Source organism: Aureobasidium subglaciale (genome assembly GCF_000721755.1).
Source record: "Aureobasidium subglaciale EXF-2481 unplaced genomic scaffold scaffold_2, whole genome shotgun sequence".
In the NCBI taxonomy this organism is placed as follows: Eukaryota; Fungi; Ascomycota; class Dothideomycetes; order Dothideales; family Saccotheciaceae; genus Aureobasidium; species Aureobasidium subglaciale.
Window position 1 is genome coordinate 1,296,260 of NW_013566993.1, and position 15,224 is coordinate 1,311,483.

Sequence of the window (15,224 nt, forward strand, 5' to 3'; positions counted from 1 at the left end):
GGGCGTAAGAGCCGCCAAGTCATGATAAGGGATCCCGGCTCATCTTGGCTCCAAGAGCAGCAATATCCGGAACGGAGTATCGCCAAGGAGATAGAAGCGGCGACTAGATACGCCTTTTGGCTCTTCTTGCCTCGCCTTGTCCGTGAACAAGAGAAGCCAAGGGTGTTTACGCTTCTTGACAAGAACTTGGCCTAAACACCACATCTCTCGCTCGAGTTCTGCTGCATGGATGTTCACGCATATACCTTTGAGACGCGCACGTATGCGTATGAGGACGCGCGCCAGGTTCACCTATCGCGCAAGGGATTTGAGAGGGCCCAAGCGTGCTGTCTCCGCGCGCGCGGGGATCAGCCTCCGACGACTGCCAGGCCCTGAGAGTCATCGATTCCTGCTGTCAAAGCAACTCGACAGAGATAAGACGGGCAATATCGAGACCCCCATCACCGTACTCGCTCCTGATGCAGTCGTGCTCGAAGATCCTTTTCCCAGAATTTTGTCGAATGTAACCCTGGCGTCGGCCTACCACACAGCCGGGTATTCAAGGAGGTTGCTTTTGCCGGCAAGTCCCTGAATAGCGAGCAACTACTCCCCTACCTTCACGTTGCTTCTTCTGTTCCTTCAAAGGATGGACTCGCGAATCAGCATGTCAATTTGGACTCGTGTACTTACATTGTTCTGGCATCATAATCTGCCTCACGATGTCAACCGAAATCTCCTTCCCCATCAGGGCTTTGACGATTGGTACGTATCTGGAGGAGAGGCACAGAATCGTGGACTCCATAGTCCGGGTGTTTGCAATAGAAACCCTACCGCAGTATTCCAGAGTGGCGATCCGCCGCATTGAGAACCATCTATCCACAGCGAGAGATGCGATGTAAAAGAGTAATGACCCAAAAGCCGATGAACATCATGAGAGCGAAGTACAAAATATACACATACCACTGCTTGGCGTCTGCCTACTGAGCTTATATTTTCGGCCGATGACACCGGTAATCCTCGTATCGACATCGCGCGGCGTCATCAAGCCGCAACGTTGACGACGTCGACCTTCGATCTTCGGCATCAAGTTGTTGACTATAAGAGGGAAATGTCGGATCGTTGCTGAGCCAGGCTGCGACCGCTTCCTGTATGTTCACAGGGATCTCGTGTACCATGTGTGCCATGCTGGATGAACAGAAACGCAGTACTGGCTTTGACTCAAGAGCCACACAAGTATCGTCGCCTGGAATCTCAACACCGAGATAGTTCCGCCACCTAGCATCTCTTAGACTCGCAAGTCCCCAGGGCATGGTTCCTGTGAAAAGAACATATGCCAACACGCCCAAAGCCCAGAAGTCTGCCTTCTTCCTATCATAGTCCAGACTCAGGAACACTTCAGGCGGCAGGTATGCTGCTGTGCCATAATCACCAGGTGCGACATTGGTGTTCGCCTCGATAGAATCAACCTGGCAGTCATGGAAGGTCGCACTTCCGAAGTCGATCAATACAGGTTCGTAGTTCATTGTCAGGAGCACGTTCTCGAGCTTGATGTCGCCGTGGGAGACACCCAAGCCGTGCATAATGTAGATGCCTTCCTCAAGCCCAAGTAGAATTTCTGCGAGCTTCTGCTTGCTCAGTATGGTGCGACAATTTGCCAGGCTATGCGTTGCGAATTCTGTTACGAGATACCATCGGCATGTTGAAGGCTGGTGAAGTAAGTCCAGGGTGGATGTGACTACAGGTATCGTCGACACCAGAGTCCCAAGAAAGTATTCTAGCTTTATCTCGTGGATATCGACCTCGGCACATGAGTGTAAAGTGTAGTCCTTGATGGCCACTGTCTTATTGTCTGCTTTCCGACGATAAGCAGATACGGTGCCTGACGAGCCACGCCCCAGCTCACGTACGAACTCTCCGTATTCTGCTATCGAGCCTTGAAGTGCTCGTGGCTTGATCTGTGTGTAATCCAGAGTACAATAAGAAGAGCTCTTCGGGACTTTCAAAGCCAGAGCTGCACAACTTCGCCATAGCAATGTGGTGACCACCCAAACCGCTCGACACATCTTCAGATGACAGGTGAACGGATAGGGCTCGTGAGTCGGATAGTAGCCTTGTGGACTGTGTCGTTATGAGAGACTGTCTCCACGTCTCCTACGGTGACCAGCAAAAGTCTTGGATGTGTTGGGAACCTAACGTCGAGAGGGAACTCGACCATGCAACTCAATGCGGAAAGTGGTCGCCAAATCACTTGCGGTTTATGGTCGGTGTCATTGACGCAGAGCGGACGCGATTCTGACAGGCTTTCAGCATTGTGACATCTAGCACATGTCAGTGAGTGAACGATACCATACCATTTCTTAGTGCTGATCCTGCAGTCGATGCACGACACCGCTGCGTTAGACCAGCCCTGGCATCGTTCTCATAGCGGTGAGCAAGAGTGACAGGTAGAGTGCAAGTCGCGTTCCGAAAGGCTAACCGTGTCACAGCAAAAGAGGGGATGCTCACAAGTCAGGTATCACGATCTCGAGACGAGTACATTGATCGAGCCAAGACCTTGCACAATAAGCTTGGTATGCTTGTTTTGTATGAAATAAGCTCGTTCAGGGCGAGATATAATCCTGGCAGATGTCACTGGTCACTTCCATGTTGTCAATGAAGCTGACGACAAAAACGCTGTTTACTGCATGCACGCGACAAATTTGACCTTGCTTTGTTATACGACGAGCACATCAGAGCATACTCTCGCTTACTCTCCTTTCGATTCACCGGAGATGACTGTATGGGCGTCAGAGCAAGGGTGAACAACAGGGTAACAGGAGCGGTCAGGTCGACCGGTCAATGAGCTAGACATGATCTCTATGAGGCCCTTAAAGATATAAGATAAGTGACCCTCGTCAAGTCGTTGTATCATCACAATTTCCATTATTTCTATCACGACAAACTCTGCACACAACCATCACGATGAAGTTCCTTTCTGTCGTCTCGTTCGTGGGGCTTCTCGCCGCTGGCACCGCTGCCATGCCTACTGCTGCTGACGCACTGAGTAAGTGACCTCGGCGAAGTCTCTGAGGTAACATACTGATAGAAACTCTAGAGGCGCGCTTGGCTGTTCTCAAACGGACTGCTGCTCCTGAGAACGACACTTACCACTCAACCTCCAAGAAGAGAGAGGTCGACATTTATCATTCCACCGACAAGAAGCGCGAAGCGGCCCCCGAGGGCGATGTCTATCATTCGACTGCCAAAAAGCGTGAGACTGACATCTATCATGCAACCGACAAGAAGCGTGAAGCGGCCCCCGAGAGTGACATTTACCACTCGACCGCCACGAAGCGCGAGGAGGATGTGTACCACCCTACCGTCAAGAAGCGTGAGACCGACATCTATCACGCAACCGATAAGAAGCGTGGAGCGGCCCCTGAGAATGACATCTATCACTCTACAGCTAAGAAGCGTGAAAGCGACACCTACCATTCGACCGCCAAAAGACGCGAGACTGATATTTATCATTCCACCGACAAGAAGAAACGCGATGCTGATTCCGTCATGTGAAGAGCTTGTTACGAGCGAAGATCTTGTGAGAAGGAGGCTCTGATGGATATTAGTGGAGGAATTTAGGCAGATGCAGTAATTAGCATATTATCGAATTGATGAGAACATAAATTTTCAAGATCTCGAACAAATATCAGAGCCGATTTTTTGAGACATGTGCTTGAACTTCGCCCATACCGCAGACATAGCAGTGACTATAAACCTTTGAATGGAAAACATGAAACCCTGAAAAAGGTGTATCGAGTGACGTCCAAATATCAGACCCATTAGAGGATGGTTTTGTGTCAGTTTGTTCAAAAATCGTAGGGACGGGGAGCGATAGTAAGCATTACTGCACATGTAGTTCACCGACTAATGGGATGAAAACTTACTTATACCGCTCACTTCCCTCGATCGCTTTTCTTCTGTTTCCTCTATATTCCTTCACCTCTCTTGCAATAAACGAGTCTCAATATGCCCAGACATGTGTCTTTCGGATCTGAGAGTGATCACTTCGATCCCGAGAACAGCTCACCGCTTATGACAAGCCGTGATAGCATGGAGAAATATCATGACTACAGTCGCGATTGCAGCAGCGATGGCTCGACAAGGGACAGTAGAGCACCAGCCGCTTACCAGAAGCAATGGCTCTTTTACCTCCCTATCGTCTTCAATGGTCTTTTGACTCTCCTGGTATTCGGTCTGCTGGTCTGGATCTTCATGCTCCAGAGCAGGAACTACGATATCTTCGCACACGTCCCTCCCTACTCGAGCGAGATCATATACACACCCGATGTGGCTCCACCCTTGCTTGGTCCCGAGTGTGAGTACGTCTACCATCAGAATAGTGCAAGACTGACAGATTGGTAGTCCAGAAACATACGGAAGTCTTCCATCGAAACGAGAGCTTCATGGGGATGAAGGCGAAAGCATACCCAGCTTGGCATGAGATATTACATCGTTCCAGACACGGGCGTGTAGCATTTGACAGTCGACCTGATGAGTTTTTCGGAATCGGTGGATATCATGAGCTGCATTGCGTTGTAGGTACCAGACCCATGCTACCGAGGACAAAGCTGACGAGCTCCACATAGTGGTTGTTACAACAGACCATCGACAAAGCTCTTACCGGAGTTGTTCCCGACGAGATTGAAGCCGACCACTTGTATCACTGTGCCGAGTTTCTGCGACAGTCCGTCATGTGTCATGCTGATAACACGATTGAGAGGAGATTCAAAGGTATCCTCGGGCCTTTCTCTGCCAACAATACGCATGTTTGTGGTGATTGGTATGCTCTGATGGATTGGGCAGATGCACACAAGTACACTGGGGTCTACCTAAACCCTACTACCAAGCTTCCTCCATAAGCCAGGGTAGCGTTGAGGGCGGGCGACACGACGGTCCAGCGATCAGAATCAAGGTGGCCATCTTCTGCAGTGGTGTGGAGTCGAGGACAAGCAGGTCGTGTTGGTCAAATGCAATTTCAGGCTGGGTGGAAAGCCACAGTCCTCGATAAATTATTGCTAGTCGTAAGAACATAACATACCGGCGGTTGCCATCCTGATTACTTCATCTCATGTTCTCCCAATCTCACCGGTGCATTTAATGCGAGACGAACGGCCGGGGTAGAGTTCTGTTGCTGTGTAACGAAATCGTAATTTGGCGGAAATGAAGATCAGATGTTGAAATGCAATATGAAAAATTGCGAATGGATTCCAGCAAATTGGAACCCACGAACATCTCAATTTTGATTTCGGGAATCGGTTCCTCCAGAGTGACGACAGTCAAGGGTGATACAAGACTCGCGCGTTGTCCTACTTTCCTGTTCTGACACACCGCACTTCAAGTGAGGCGCTCCTTCGTCATTGGCCTTCTGACAGGCTATCGTTTTGCCTGAGGTTGCGGGAATGTCTAGCATTGCTTCAAGTCATCAGCTACACACCTCTTAGTATCGTTCGTCACATGGCCTCCGTACTGCGTATACGATCCGTTTCTTGTAGAGTGTGATGTTGTGGATCGATACCGTTCAAGATACCCCGCAATATACAAGCAGTCAAACGATACTGAAACGATTGCAGCCTGTTGTCGATCACACCAACATTTTACATTGAGCCGCACGACTGTCGGCAAGCCGGGTAGTGCGGGTGAGGCGACCAGGATGGTCAAGATTGCCGCAAGCGATATTTGCGCGATGTGTAGCAAATCTGTGTGCGCAAGAAGCGCCAGGCGCCGCCAAGGTGTGACCAGATTGGATGAGCAAGTATCATTTCTCATGTTTTAGTTGTTGGACCCGACCGAGAGGAGGCGCGCGGGAACCATTATATTGACAATTCATCAACGCAAGTTGCTGTTGACGGGATACAAGTTGATTGAGATGCAGGCGACTGTCCATCACCTGCTACATACAGACTCTTGGCGCGAGTAGGATGCGCTACTCAAAGGACGTCGAGACAGCTGCTGCTAGATGAACGACTTTTGCAAAGTGATGGTGGGGACGACTCTGCAACTTCTGACAGCGCACCTCGGCAAGTGGCACACTCGTGACAGCTACGCGGGTTGTTGAGCTTGCTTCGAATTCACGAGGGGCTATGTACATGCAAATCGTGCCCTAGAAACCAGAGCCACGGCTCAATAGAGAGATCAAATCATGGATACAGGCCCACACATATAGTTTCTGCTAAGACATGCAGAGGGACGCATAATGTAGCTGCCAGTGAGACGCGCGGCGGCGCAGTCTTGTCTGGACGGTGGGAGGCTCAGAGGCTGCATATGACGGGGAACCGGTTTGAGCGCGTCGATGTATAACTCACAACGAAGAACGTTTGGAGAACGTTTGGGAGGTTGGGGTGTGAATCATTTCTGAGATGGTTGATGCGGATGGGCAAACAGAATTTGAGAACCAGCAACTCTGAATCAGGGCTGGCGGCCCGATTCCAGGAGGAATAGCCATACAGCTTCTAAGGCAAGCGCAAAATCTCGATCCGCGCTATGTTGCTGTATGGATGAGCGAGCGAAACAGGATGCACGGAAACTGGACCGGAATCATATTCAAGACGTTTCAACAAATGCGTTTAGCAGAACAAGGGTGCAGGCTGCCCGAATTGCATCGCTGTTATCTTAGGGCGGCGAAGCATGCAAGCCGCAGGACTAACAAACCACAGCAGTGCTGTTTAACGATGGCTTTCTGATGAGAACGAGGAGCGCTGTCCACGCCCCATATAAATCAATTTTATGCTCGAGTCAACAGGAGCCAAAGCAGACCCAAGGAGGAAAAGGAGAGTCAACAGAACAGAGTTCACAAATGGATCCAGACTTCCGGGCGCGCACGACGATGGGATCTCCCGCTAGCCGGATTGTTTCACCTCACCTTGCAGGGGGGCGTGCGCATGCAGCAGCGCATGTTGCAAGATTGCAATTGGTTGAAACGCGCTTTGCTAGCTACGATATTGCGCGGTGGTGAGACGGCGTGGCCGTGGTGACTGGTCTGTTGCCTGTTGGCGATTGGTAAAGACGGACGTGGACGGAATCGAGAGGACAGACTTCCAAAGTTACCATTCGAGGTCTCTTGCTCGATGGCTGGCCGCGGACAAAAGTTGAAACGGTGCCAAGGCCTCAAGACATTGCTATCGTCATGCTGCTTCTGGGAAGGTGGTGATGGGAAGCGATGCTCTTTGGTTCACAGGGGAGCTCGCACAGGCCAGGCGCGTCCCTTTAAGGAAAGATATGGGGGGACAGCTGGGTTTGGGGGAGAGGCTAATTCTGTTTTTGTCACAGGTTAAAGCAGTGGTCGTTCCATGTACAGCGGCCGTCTCGCTTGCCTTCTTCAACGTAGATTTAGTAGACGTCCGCTGTGCCCCTCGCGCGTGGTCGTCAACCCTTTTGAATTGACCCAGACAGACCGATTTTTCCCTGCCTTTTTGTCTCTTTGCCGCAACTGCCTAAGCATCGCGCCTGCCACTCTATTACCACAGGGCTCCTCGTCCCAGAAGCTCGACACACCTTCCCAGCAATTGTGCCAATACTCGTATCCTAGCCGCCTGTCCGATACGCAGCGCTTGCAAGGGAAAGGCTGACTGCCGATCGCCGCATCTCTTCCGTCAATAGTGTGTGCCTTCGAGTCCACTGGTTGTAAATCCCCTTCTGACCCTGCAGCTGCCCGTCAATTATCCATTATCAACATCACCGTCGCCGCCGCTCTCTCCTTCCGGCGCTATGACGACCATTGTTGCCGCTCCTGCTGCTCACACCGTCCCTCGAGACCAAGGCCTTTCTAGCCTTGCCCATCTCGCTGCTTCTGCTCCCCCAATGGCGACCAGAACCACCCCTCCAGGCAATAACGCGCCTGCTTCGGCCGAGCACTCTCCTAGATCTGCGCCAAGGCACAGTGTTGAAGACAACGTTTCTCCCAAAGGGTATGTGTCTCAATCCCCATTGACTTGACCTTTGTACTCATCATAATCGATAGTGCTCGCGCTGCCGGCCTGCGATCAGTCACAAAGATCAAGAAGGAACCGCCAGCATCACCCAACCCGTCAGCAAAGCCTCGACCGAGGCGTCTCGACTTGTCTGTTCACGGTGCCACCGGCCGTGGTCCTCAAACTGCCCGCCCAGCCCCATTGACAGCAAGAGACTCTGCCGGGCTCGCCATTCACGACCTCGGGGTCGCATGCTTATCACCCGGCTTCCAGACTCAAGACCCGACGATGCGCTCGCAGCTGCAGCGCAGTCTGGATGTCAGAGAACAGCAACGCCAGATAATTGAAGCGCGACAGAAGGGCGTGAAGCCTCCGATGGACGCTCCTGGAACTGGACCCGGCGCCGAGTCAGCACAGTTTGGTGTGCCCCAGAGGACACCCTCGACGTCGCGTAGAAAGGGTCCTCCCCCAGGATTGTCGATTACAGCCCCTTCGGCTGCCACCTTCTCCAACGAGCGTGTCATTCAATCTGCTCCTCTGCATCATTCATTCACAGGCTTGCGCCCGCACGCCCATCAACCCAGTGGTCTCAGTCAGACTAGCCATATTCATCATGTTCCTGCCACACAGACAGCTAACCGCCTTCCTCCCATCTCCGACGTCTTCGCACACGACAGCCTACAAGCTCGCCCACCCACGGCAATGTTCGCGACAGGCCACTCGCCCAGCATTGGTCCACCTCCTCTTCAGAGTCCCGGAATGATGCAGCAACAACATCAACAGCACAGAGAGCAGCAGCACCAACATCAGTTTAGCCAAGGACCACTCACAGGCCGCGGTAGAGAGTTCAAGAGCGCGGAAGAGGCGGTGCAAGAAATGTCCCGCGGACGTGAAGAGTTGTTGCCCAAGATCGTCCATTACGGCGGCGCACAACCTCCTACCCCTCCTTCGCCCATGCCTTCAAGTCAGCAATCCCAACACCCTGGACACCCGCAATCATATCCCCACCCTCCTCAGCGTCAGTCGCCCCATGCGTCCGGAGCCGCACGTGTGGATGCGCTGAGGTCTGAGCACAGTCAATCCCAGATGGCTGGAAGAAGACGTCCTCGCGACGAATACGAGCGTGAACACGGCAGCCCGCTAGGCCAGCAGGAAGCCAAACGACCTACGTACCAAGCCGACAACGGCGCCGACTGGCGTTCGGGCATGAGCAACCAGGAGAAGAGGGACGAGTTTTTGCGCTTGTGCTCGCGCGCCTGGGACTTGTTCCATTCATGAGTGTGATGCATGAAACCGACGAGGGTGAAGACATTTCGAAGTTCTTGTTTGCATATCACCAACATCTGTGCACGCCATTCACATCATCATCTTTTGACGGCTGAATCATATATTTTTACACGCCTTTGGAGTTTTCTATGGAGGGAAAGAGGAGTTGCAGGCGGAAAAAGACGGAAGTATACACGCCCTTGTTTTTACACTGTCGATTTGGGAGGACATGGAATTTGGAGTGGTCGCGCTTCCTCGATTTGTTTCTGTTTGCCAAAGGTATGATTTTTGAACGACGACCCCGATCTGGGAAGGGTCTCTTGTTGTTTTGTTCCTCTCACTATATCCCCTTTTTCTCTTTCTTGCATTTCAAATTTTGAATGCCTTTTTACTCTTTCCATCTTTTGTCTTTATCATGAGCCGAATCCAGGCGGCGAGAAGTCAGATCTATTCGACATCCTTACCGTCTAATCGTAATGCTCTATCACTTAACCACCATTATTGTTTCATCATTTAAGCGTCGTCATTCTCTATCTTTTGATCATTGTCACCCTTCCAATATTCTTGCCTTGAGACATTGTTGCTCAAAGAGGTCGTACAGATAGATTGGAAAGGGTTATAAGAATGGAAAGTTCAAAGGCATCAAGTGTGACGAAAGAGGAATGCCAAGTTTATCATGGCATTGATTTCCATTGCATGGTCGAAGGTCGAGCCCGAGACCATGTTTCGGAAGGTGTATGCAAAAGCAACATGTCACCAGCTGCATGTCGACGCTTTTGGAGTGCTTGGAGCAGTATTGATGGCATGTAGGAGCTGAGGGAATGTGCACAAGGATGTGTGATGGTGTGCGTCGTGGAGGGATTCAAAGATCCTTGTTCCTATCCATGCGGTGCTTTGGCTGTCATGCAAAACGCAGGGGGTAATGCTTGATCCTGGTTGAAGTATATAGGCGGTGGTTCCTGGAGATTGCAATGCCTTGCAGTGAAGTCGTGCTTTGCTGCTCAAGGATCGACAGAGATTGAGCGAGACATTGACATGGGTATTGAACAGCATTGATGAGGGAGTTTGTACGACACGAGAGCATGTCGTGTCGTCAGGGTTTGTCGTGAGAGGGCTGGTCTTGGTGCGACTGAGCAGCATGCGGAGATGGAGCAGGTGATGGCTCTCCCACGCCTTCTTGTCGCACCTTGATGTCGCGTGTCTCGGGAGTGCTGTCGTCGCCTTCCTCTTCACCCTCCTCTTCACCTTCATCATCGACTTCCACTTCCTTGCCATCTTCCAGCTTGCGATACTTTCTCCTGGCTTTCTTATTCTTACTCGCCTTTTTCTTCTTTTCCCTCTCAGCTTTTATTGCAGCACGACTGTCATGTCCCATGACCAAAACTTCTATCCTTTCTGCCAGGATACGGCGGGCGATCTTGCGATTCTGCGAGCGCGAACGGGTTTCTTGACATTTGATCACTATACCGGTGGGGAGATGTTTTAATTGTACTGCCGAGGAGGTCTTGTTGATTTTTTGGCCGCCGGGACCGGTGCCTTTGAGGAAGGCTTCTGTTATGTCGCTTTCGAGGATTGTGGGTCGTGGTGGGAGGGGCTTTTGAGGGAGGGTGGGTGTTGTGGTAAAGATGCGGAGGCTGAGAGGGGAGAATCCAGACAATGACCTTGTGAACACGAGTAGACGACGTAGAGACAGCATTGAAGCCTGTAAAGAGTGAATGTGTGTATATTCTTTGAATCAGACTTCGAGGAAGGAACGAGGACAGACGTCATGGATAAACATAAAAAGTCACGCAGGTGCCGGGAGCGCGACCGGCTGCTTCGAGCCGGAGCGGCGCTTCTCCTGATTCTCTCCACCTTGGTCAAAGGGTCCAAATCTATTGATCTCTCACCTCGGATACCTTTGGTCATCCTCTTCACTTCTTCCAACTTCTTTCGACCCTGCCGTTTCTCAGTCGCGACAACCTCACCTAGGCTCCGACACCAACTCCGCCTACATCCGCCGCTCTCGTACTCAAACACCCTCTCTCTCTCTCTCTCTCGCTGCGTCACAAACAAATCCTTCCGGAGCACAACACAAGACATCTTGAGTCTGCGCCGACACCTTTCACGACTTCTTCGACGATCCAGCGACTTCAAAGACAAGCACAACAACAATGTTATCAGCACCTTACATTACGCTTCCCACGGTCATCGCCGGCGCGGCTGTAATCTTCCTCTTCGCTCTCGCATTATACCCTTCTTCTCTGCTGCAGTGGTTTAAACGTAAACGCTATCAGTATGAGGTGACGTTTTCCTTGTACATGTTGAGTCCGACTGAGAAGTTTATTTTCAGTAAGTTGGCCTTTGCTTTCTTTCCATATCCTGCCTTCTGGCCTATCAATCCTTGCAGCTCAGAACTCTGCGCGACTATGAACAATGCTGATTTTGTGACAACAGACTCAATCCTCTTCCTCTTCCTCTCCATGGTGTCCATCGCAGTGGCGCTGTACCTCCCCAGACACGTCAAGATTATCGCGCATAGAGCATACTACTATGTCTCTGGCGATCTACTCAAGAACGGCACAACGAGTGGAGTGTTGGATACGACCGGAGCTGGGTTTTTGACGCCTACTGCTGTTGCTGAGGTTGCGGGAAGTGCTTGATCGCATACTCCCCGCGGTCAGTGTTCTTCACTCGGCTTTGACTTATTCAGGAGCAAGAGAAGAAGCAAGGAAAAAAGAACCATACTAAGAACGCCAAAGACGAGAAAGATGGAAAAGAGGAGCGCTAGGACGACTTTCTCACCAAATACAACACCTTTTAATATCATGGGAATAGAAAATGAGCATCTTTTTTGGGGATTTCTTTGGCGTTTGGGTTCTCTTGATATAAACTCTCAAGACTGGCTATATCTTCGAATCAGACAGATGGCTCACGCCCTTTGTTTTTTGCAATTACGCACTACTTCTCTTTGTGGTGACAGTCTTCGAAGTGCCTTTCATGAGGAGCCAGGTGGAGCTTAAGTGATGGTGGACATGTCAGACACAGCCCGTTTTTTTGTTGATATGTCGTATCATTACACAAAATCACTAGAACATTCAGAGTATCATCAGGAATTGTGGATGACTCGAATACAGGCTTTGAAAATGATAAACGATTGGATATCAAGGCAAAGTGCTTGTTCTCATGTAGATTCACATTGGTGGAAGGATATATACGAGCGCAGCATAATCCCCCCCCCCCCCCCCTCCCTAGCGATACGATCACATCCTCACTTGTGCAACTTCTCCAGTAGAAAAGTCGACAAGGCAAGAAGATGCTTATCGAGTCTTTTTCCCGGGAGATGATTAAACAAGACAGATATACAGGTTTGCAGGTATAGACGTACGGGCCTTGTACCTCCTGGAAAATCAAGTCTCATGTATATCCCCCTAGTCGTCACAAAGATCTAGCAATTCGCAAAAACACACATCCATCCATCACAGAGCCGTCAAACTCAAATCCAGTGTATCCTTCCTCGGCTTACCAATCTCATAAGCCAACATTGCGAAGTTTTGATAATGGACCATCAACCGCCATCTCTTGAGTCCATCCTCGAGATGCTCGGTGCCTTGTACAGGTCCGACTGCTATACCATGAATCCCTGCTTTCGGTCGATGACCGGCTTCTTCTTGACTGGGTAGTGGTAACATATGATCGACTCTAAAGCCATACACACGTTTCTCTATCCGTGGTCTCTCGGTTGGAAGTTGTGAGGGGTCAAAGCGGGCGTAATCGAGCACTTTTGTTGTGGTAGAGGTTAGTGATAAGATGGCTACACGGCCCTTTTGTGTTGCTATGATTACGACACCCAAGCTAGGGATCTGCGTGTACATGCTTATGCGACCGAATTTAGGGGATTCGAAGATGGCGGGGACTTCTTGTCGGAAAAGGCGTCTGATGGAAGGCATGGGGAAGTGGTCCCAGGCTTTGTTGTTGAGGGAGGGTTGGTAGAGGTAGACGTCTTGGAAGGAGAGTTGCATGATGGGACAGGGCAGATCGCCACACAAGCCCTCACCGCGTCGGAAGCGTGCTCCAGGTCTGTCACTGGAGGTCAGTGAGATCATGGAGAGCGGAGATTCTCGTATTCCTACCTTGGCTTTTCGACCTGATAGATGGTTCCGTCTCGTCGCTGCACCGCCACATGTGTTTCTTCGGCTGAGTCGTAGGCATAGTCGACGTCGCTATCATCTTCATCTTCGAGATCGTCTTCATCATCACCCTCACTGTCTTCCTCGCTGCTGTTATCCTCCCGCTCCACGTGGACTCGTCGAGACGATCCATTTACCGGGATTGGGGATCCATTAGGCGCTTGCCTTGATGTTTCTAGCGGATCTGCATAGTTACCGTTCCGTACCTTGACTGGCTTTCCAACATCCTTGAACGGTCTTCGCACATGATCGATCTGCTCCATCGTTCTGCTCAAGTCCCAAATGGCACTGTCCTTTTCTTTTCGCAGATCGAAACCGACTTGACGAGGAGAAATGCCAAAGGCCTCTTTGACTGTATCTGCCGCCCGGAAAGACAAAGGGTCCAGGAACATAAGACCCCAGACTCCGTTCCGCGTGTCCATGTATCCTGATGGAATTGGAAAGAGAGGGGGGTTCATGGCCGTGTTGACGAGTTGCATCAGCTGCAGATTGTGCACATCCCACGCGGCCACAGTTCCGAGAATGTCGGCAGTCAACAGCCATCTGCCGGCAGGATCGTTACTAGTGTTGCAGAATGCAATATCCGGTAGATTCTGCTTTCCCCCCGAGTGAGCCAGGATACGTACATCGTTCTTCCGTCTGTCGTTCGGTGGTGGCGTTCCGCGCATCGCAAAATAATGCACATCATCTCCATCTGGAGGATCCTCTTGGTCATCTGGTTCGCCATCGGTGAGGGCAAAGGTAAATACTGTCGTCCAATGAGTGTTGGCGCTCACAGCAATCATGCGAGCCGTGCTATGTATAGCCAATCCCCATGCGCTATCTCCAACTGTCCTATGGAAGAATGGTCTGACGTCGGTTGCGGACACTCCGAGGGTATTTTTATCATGAGCTCGCTTCTCAATAGCCTGGTGGATATGCCGTGTGTAGTAAGCTTCCACATCGCCATCATTTCTGACAACTGCGACTACCTCCTCTGTGCCAAGTCGCTGTACCAGAAGTCTGTTGATTGTTCGGGTACCTTGATTTGCGTAGACTCCATAAATTTCATGATCTTTGGGTGAAAAAGGCCTCTTGTCTGTTTCTATAACTAAGACTGGCTCTTGCTCGATATTTTGTGATGGAAACTGTGGCTCGTAGACGAAGATATTGCCAAGATAGGCGACAAAGTAAAGATTATAGACATGAGATAGCCCGGTCTGGCCAATCCATGAGCGGTGAGGTTTACATTGTGTTTCCAGTCATTGTACGCACCACGTTGCAAGGAACGTTTGATGTCCTTGTGTCCTCTCGATGATCTCGTTTTCTGTTCGGGAAGCGGTCTTTGACTGACTGCGCGCCAGTGACGTTGAGGCTGACCTCTTTGAACGGTCGACGACCTGGCAACATCCTTTGGTTCAGTTAATTAACATGCTGACGGATGGACCAAGAAATGGGATGGGTTTTAAGCGCCGAGCCGGCAAATCAATTTGGCGTGTGTGACGTGTAGCTGAAATGTCCCGATGCTGGTAAGGAAGAAGAGCGACGAGCCAGCGAGCCTTCTTAGGTTGAGTTGGAATTCGATTTGATGTTTCTGGACTTACACTTGCGTAAGCTTTGGTCAGTCGCTGTTGCCTTCTGATGTTAGATGTTGAAAAATGGACCCTTGAGCCACCCACGTCTCGTTGTCAACCGTAAACGCGTGTTGCTGACGCCAAGCGCGGTTACATTGTCTACAATCTGGTTCGCACTTCTGTCCGCAAATCATCAACATCACTCTGCAGCTTTTATGCATCACCACACGTGAGTGGGCTTTATTGGCGTCGACTACTGCATGAGCTGTTCTTCTGGTCTGTCGCAGAAACCTGTTATGTCAATTTGGCCA

At 50.8% G+C, this 15,224-nt stretch overlaps 7 protein-coding genes across 7 annotated transcripts; 4 read left to right on the forward strand and 3 right to left on the reverse strand.

Moving 5' to 3' along the window:
* Positions 1–768: 768 nt before the first annotated feature.
* Positions 769–2,491, reverse strand: AUEXF2481DRAFT_407484 (uncharacterized protein). The gene has a single exon (XM_013492306.1). The coding sequence runs from the start codon at positions 2,040–2,042 to the stop codon at positions 966–968; it is 1,077 nt and encodes a 358-aa protein (XP_013347760.1). The 5' UTR covers positions 2,043–2,491; the 3' UTR covers positions 769–965.
* Positions 2,492–2,940: 449 nt separating this feature from the next.
* On the forward strand, positions 2,941–3,531 carry AUEXF2481DRAFT_2016 (uncharacterized protein; the record flags this gene model as incomplete). The annotated part of the gene is made up of 2 exons (XM_013491804.1): positions 2,941–3,022; positions 3,074–3,531. 2 exons carry the CDS (start codon positions 2,941–2,943, stop codon positions 3,529–3,531), a joined length of 540 nt encoding a protein of 179 aa, XP_013347258.1.
* Positions 3,532–3,670: 139 nt separating this feature from the next.
* Positions 3,671–4,877, forward strand: AUEXF2481DRAFT_77054 (uncharacterized protein; the record flags this gene model as incomplete). Its single annotated transcript, XM_013492160.1, has 3 exons — positions 3,671–4,333; positions 4,381–4,553; positions 4,605–4,877. Exons 1-3 carry the CDS (start codon positions 3,985–3,987, stop codon positions 4,875–4,877), a joined length of 795 nt encoding a protein of 264 aa, XP_013347614.1. The 5' UTR covers positions 3,671–3,984.
* A 2,845-nt stretch (positions 4,878–7,722) lies between these two features.
* On the forward strand, positions 7,723–9,203 carry AUEXF2481DRAFT_2018 (uncharacterized protein; the record flags this gene model as incomplete). Its single annotated transcript, XM_013491805.1, has 2 exons — positions 7,723–7,922; positions 7,976–9,203. The coding sequence occupies 2 exons, from the start codon at positions 7,723–7,725 to the stop codon at positions 9,201–9,203; spliced, it is 1,428 nt and encodes a 475-aa protein (XP_013347259.1).
* Positions 9,204–10,284: 1,081 nt separating this feature from the next.
* Positions 10,285–10,887, reverse strand: AUEXF2481DRAFT_2019 (uncharacterized protein; the record flags this gene model as incomplete). Its single annotated transcript, XM_013491806.1, has 1 exon — positions 10,285–10,887. One exon carries the CDS (start codon positions 10,885–10,887, stop codon positions 10,285–10,287), a length of 603 nt encoding a protein of 200 aa, XP_013347260.1.
* Positions 10,888–11,344: 457 nt separating this feature from the next.
* AUEXF2481DRAFT_2020 (uncharacterized protein) lies at positions 11,345–11,833 on the forward strand (the record flags this gene model as incomplete). The annotated part of the gene is made up of 2 exons (XM_013491807.1): positions 11,345–11,522; positions 11,628–11,833. 2 exons carry the CDS (start codon positions 11,345–11,347, stop codon positions 11,831–11,833), a joined length of 384 nt encoding a protein of 127 aa, XP_013347261.1.
* A 569-nt stretch (positions 11,834–12,402) lies between these two features.
* AUEXF2481DRAFT_36532 (uncharacterized protein) lies at positions 12,403–15,014 on the reverse strand. The gene is made up of 3 exons (XM_013492056.1): positions 14,615–15,014; positions 13,304–14,559; positions 12,403–13,250 (listed from the first exon to the last, which is right to left on the reverse strand). Exons 1-3 carry the CDS (start codon positions 14,747–14,749, stop codon positions 12,650–12,652), a joined length of 1,992 nt encoding a protein of 663 aa, XP_013347510.1. The 5' UTR covers positions 14,750–15,014; the 3' UTR covers positions 12,403–12,649.
* Positions 15,015–15,224: the final 210 nt, after the last annotated feature.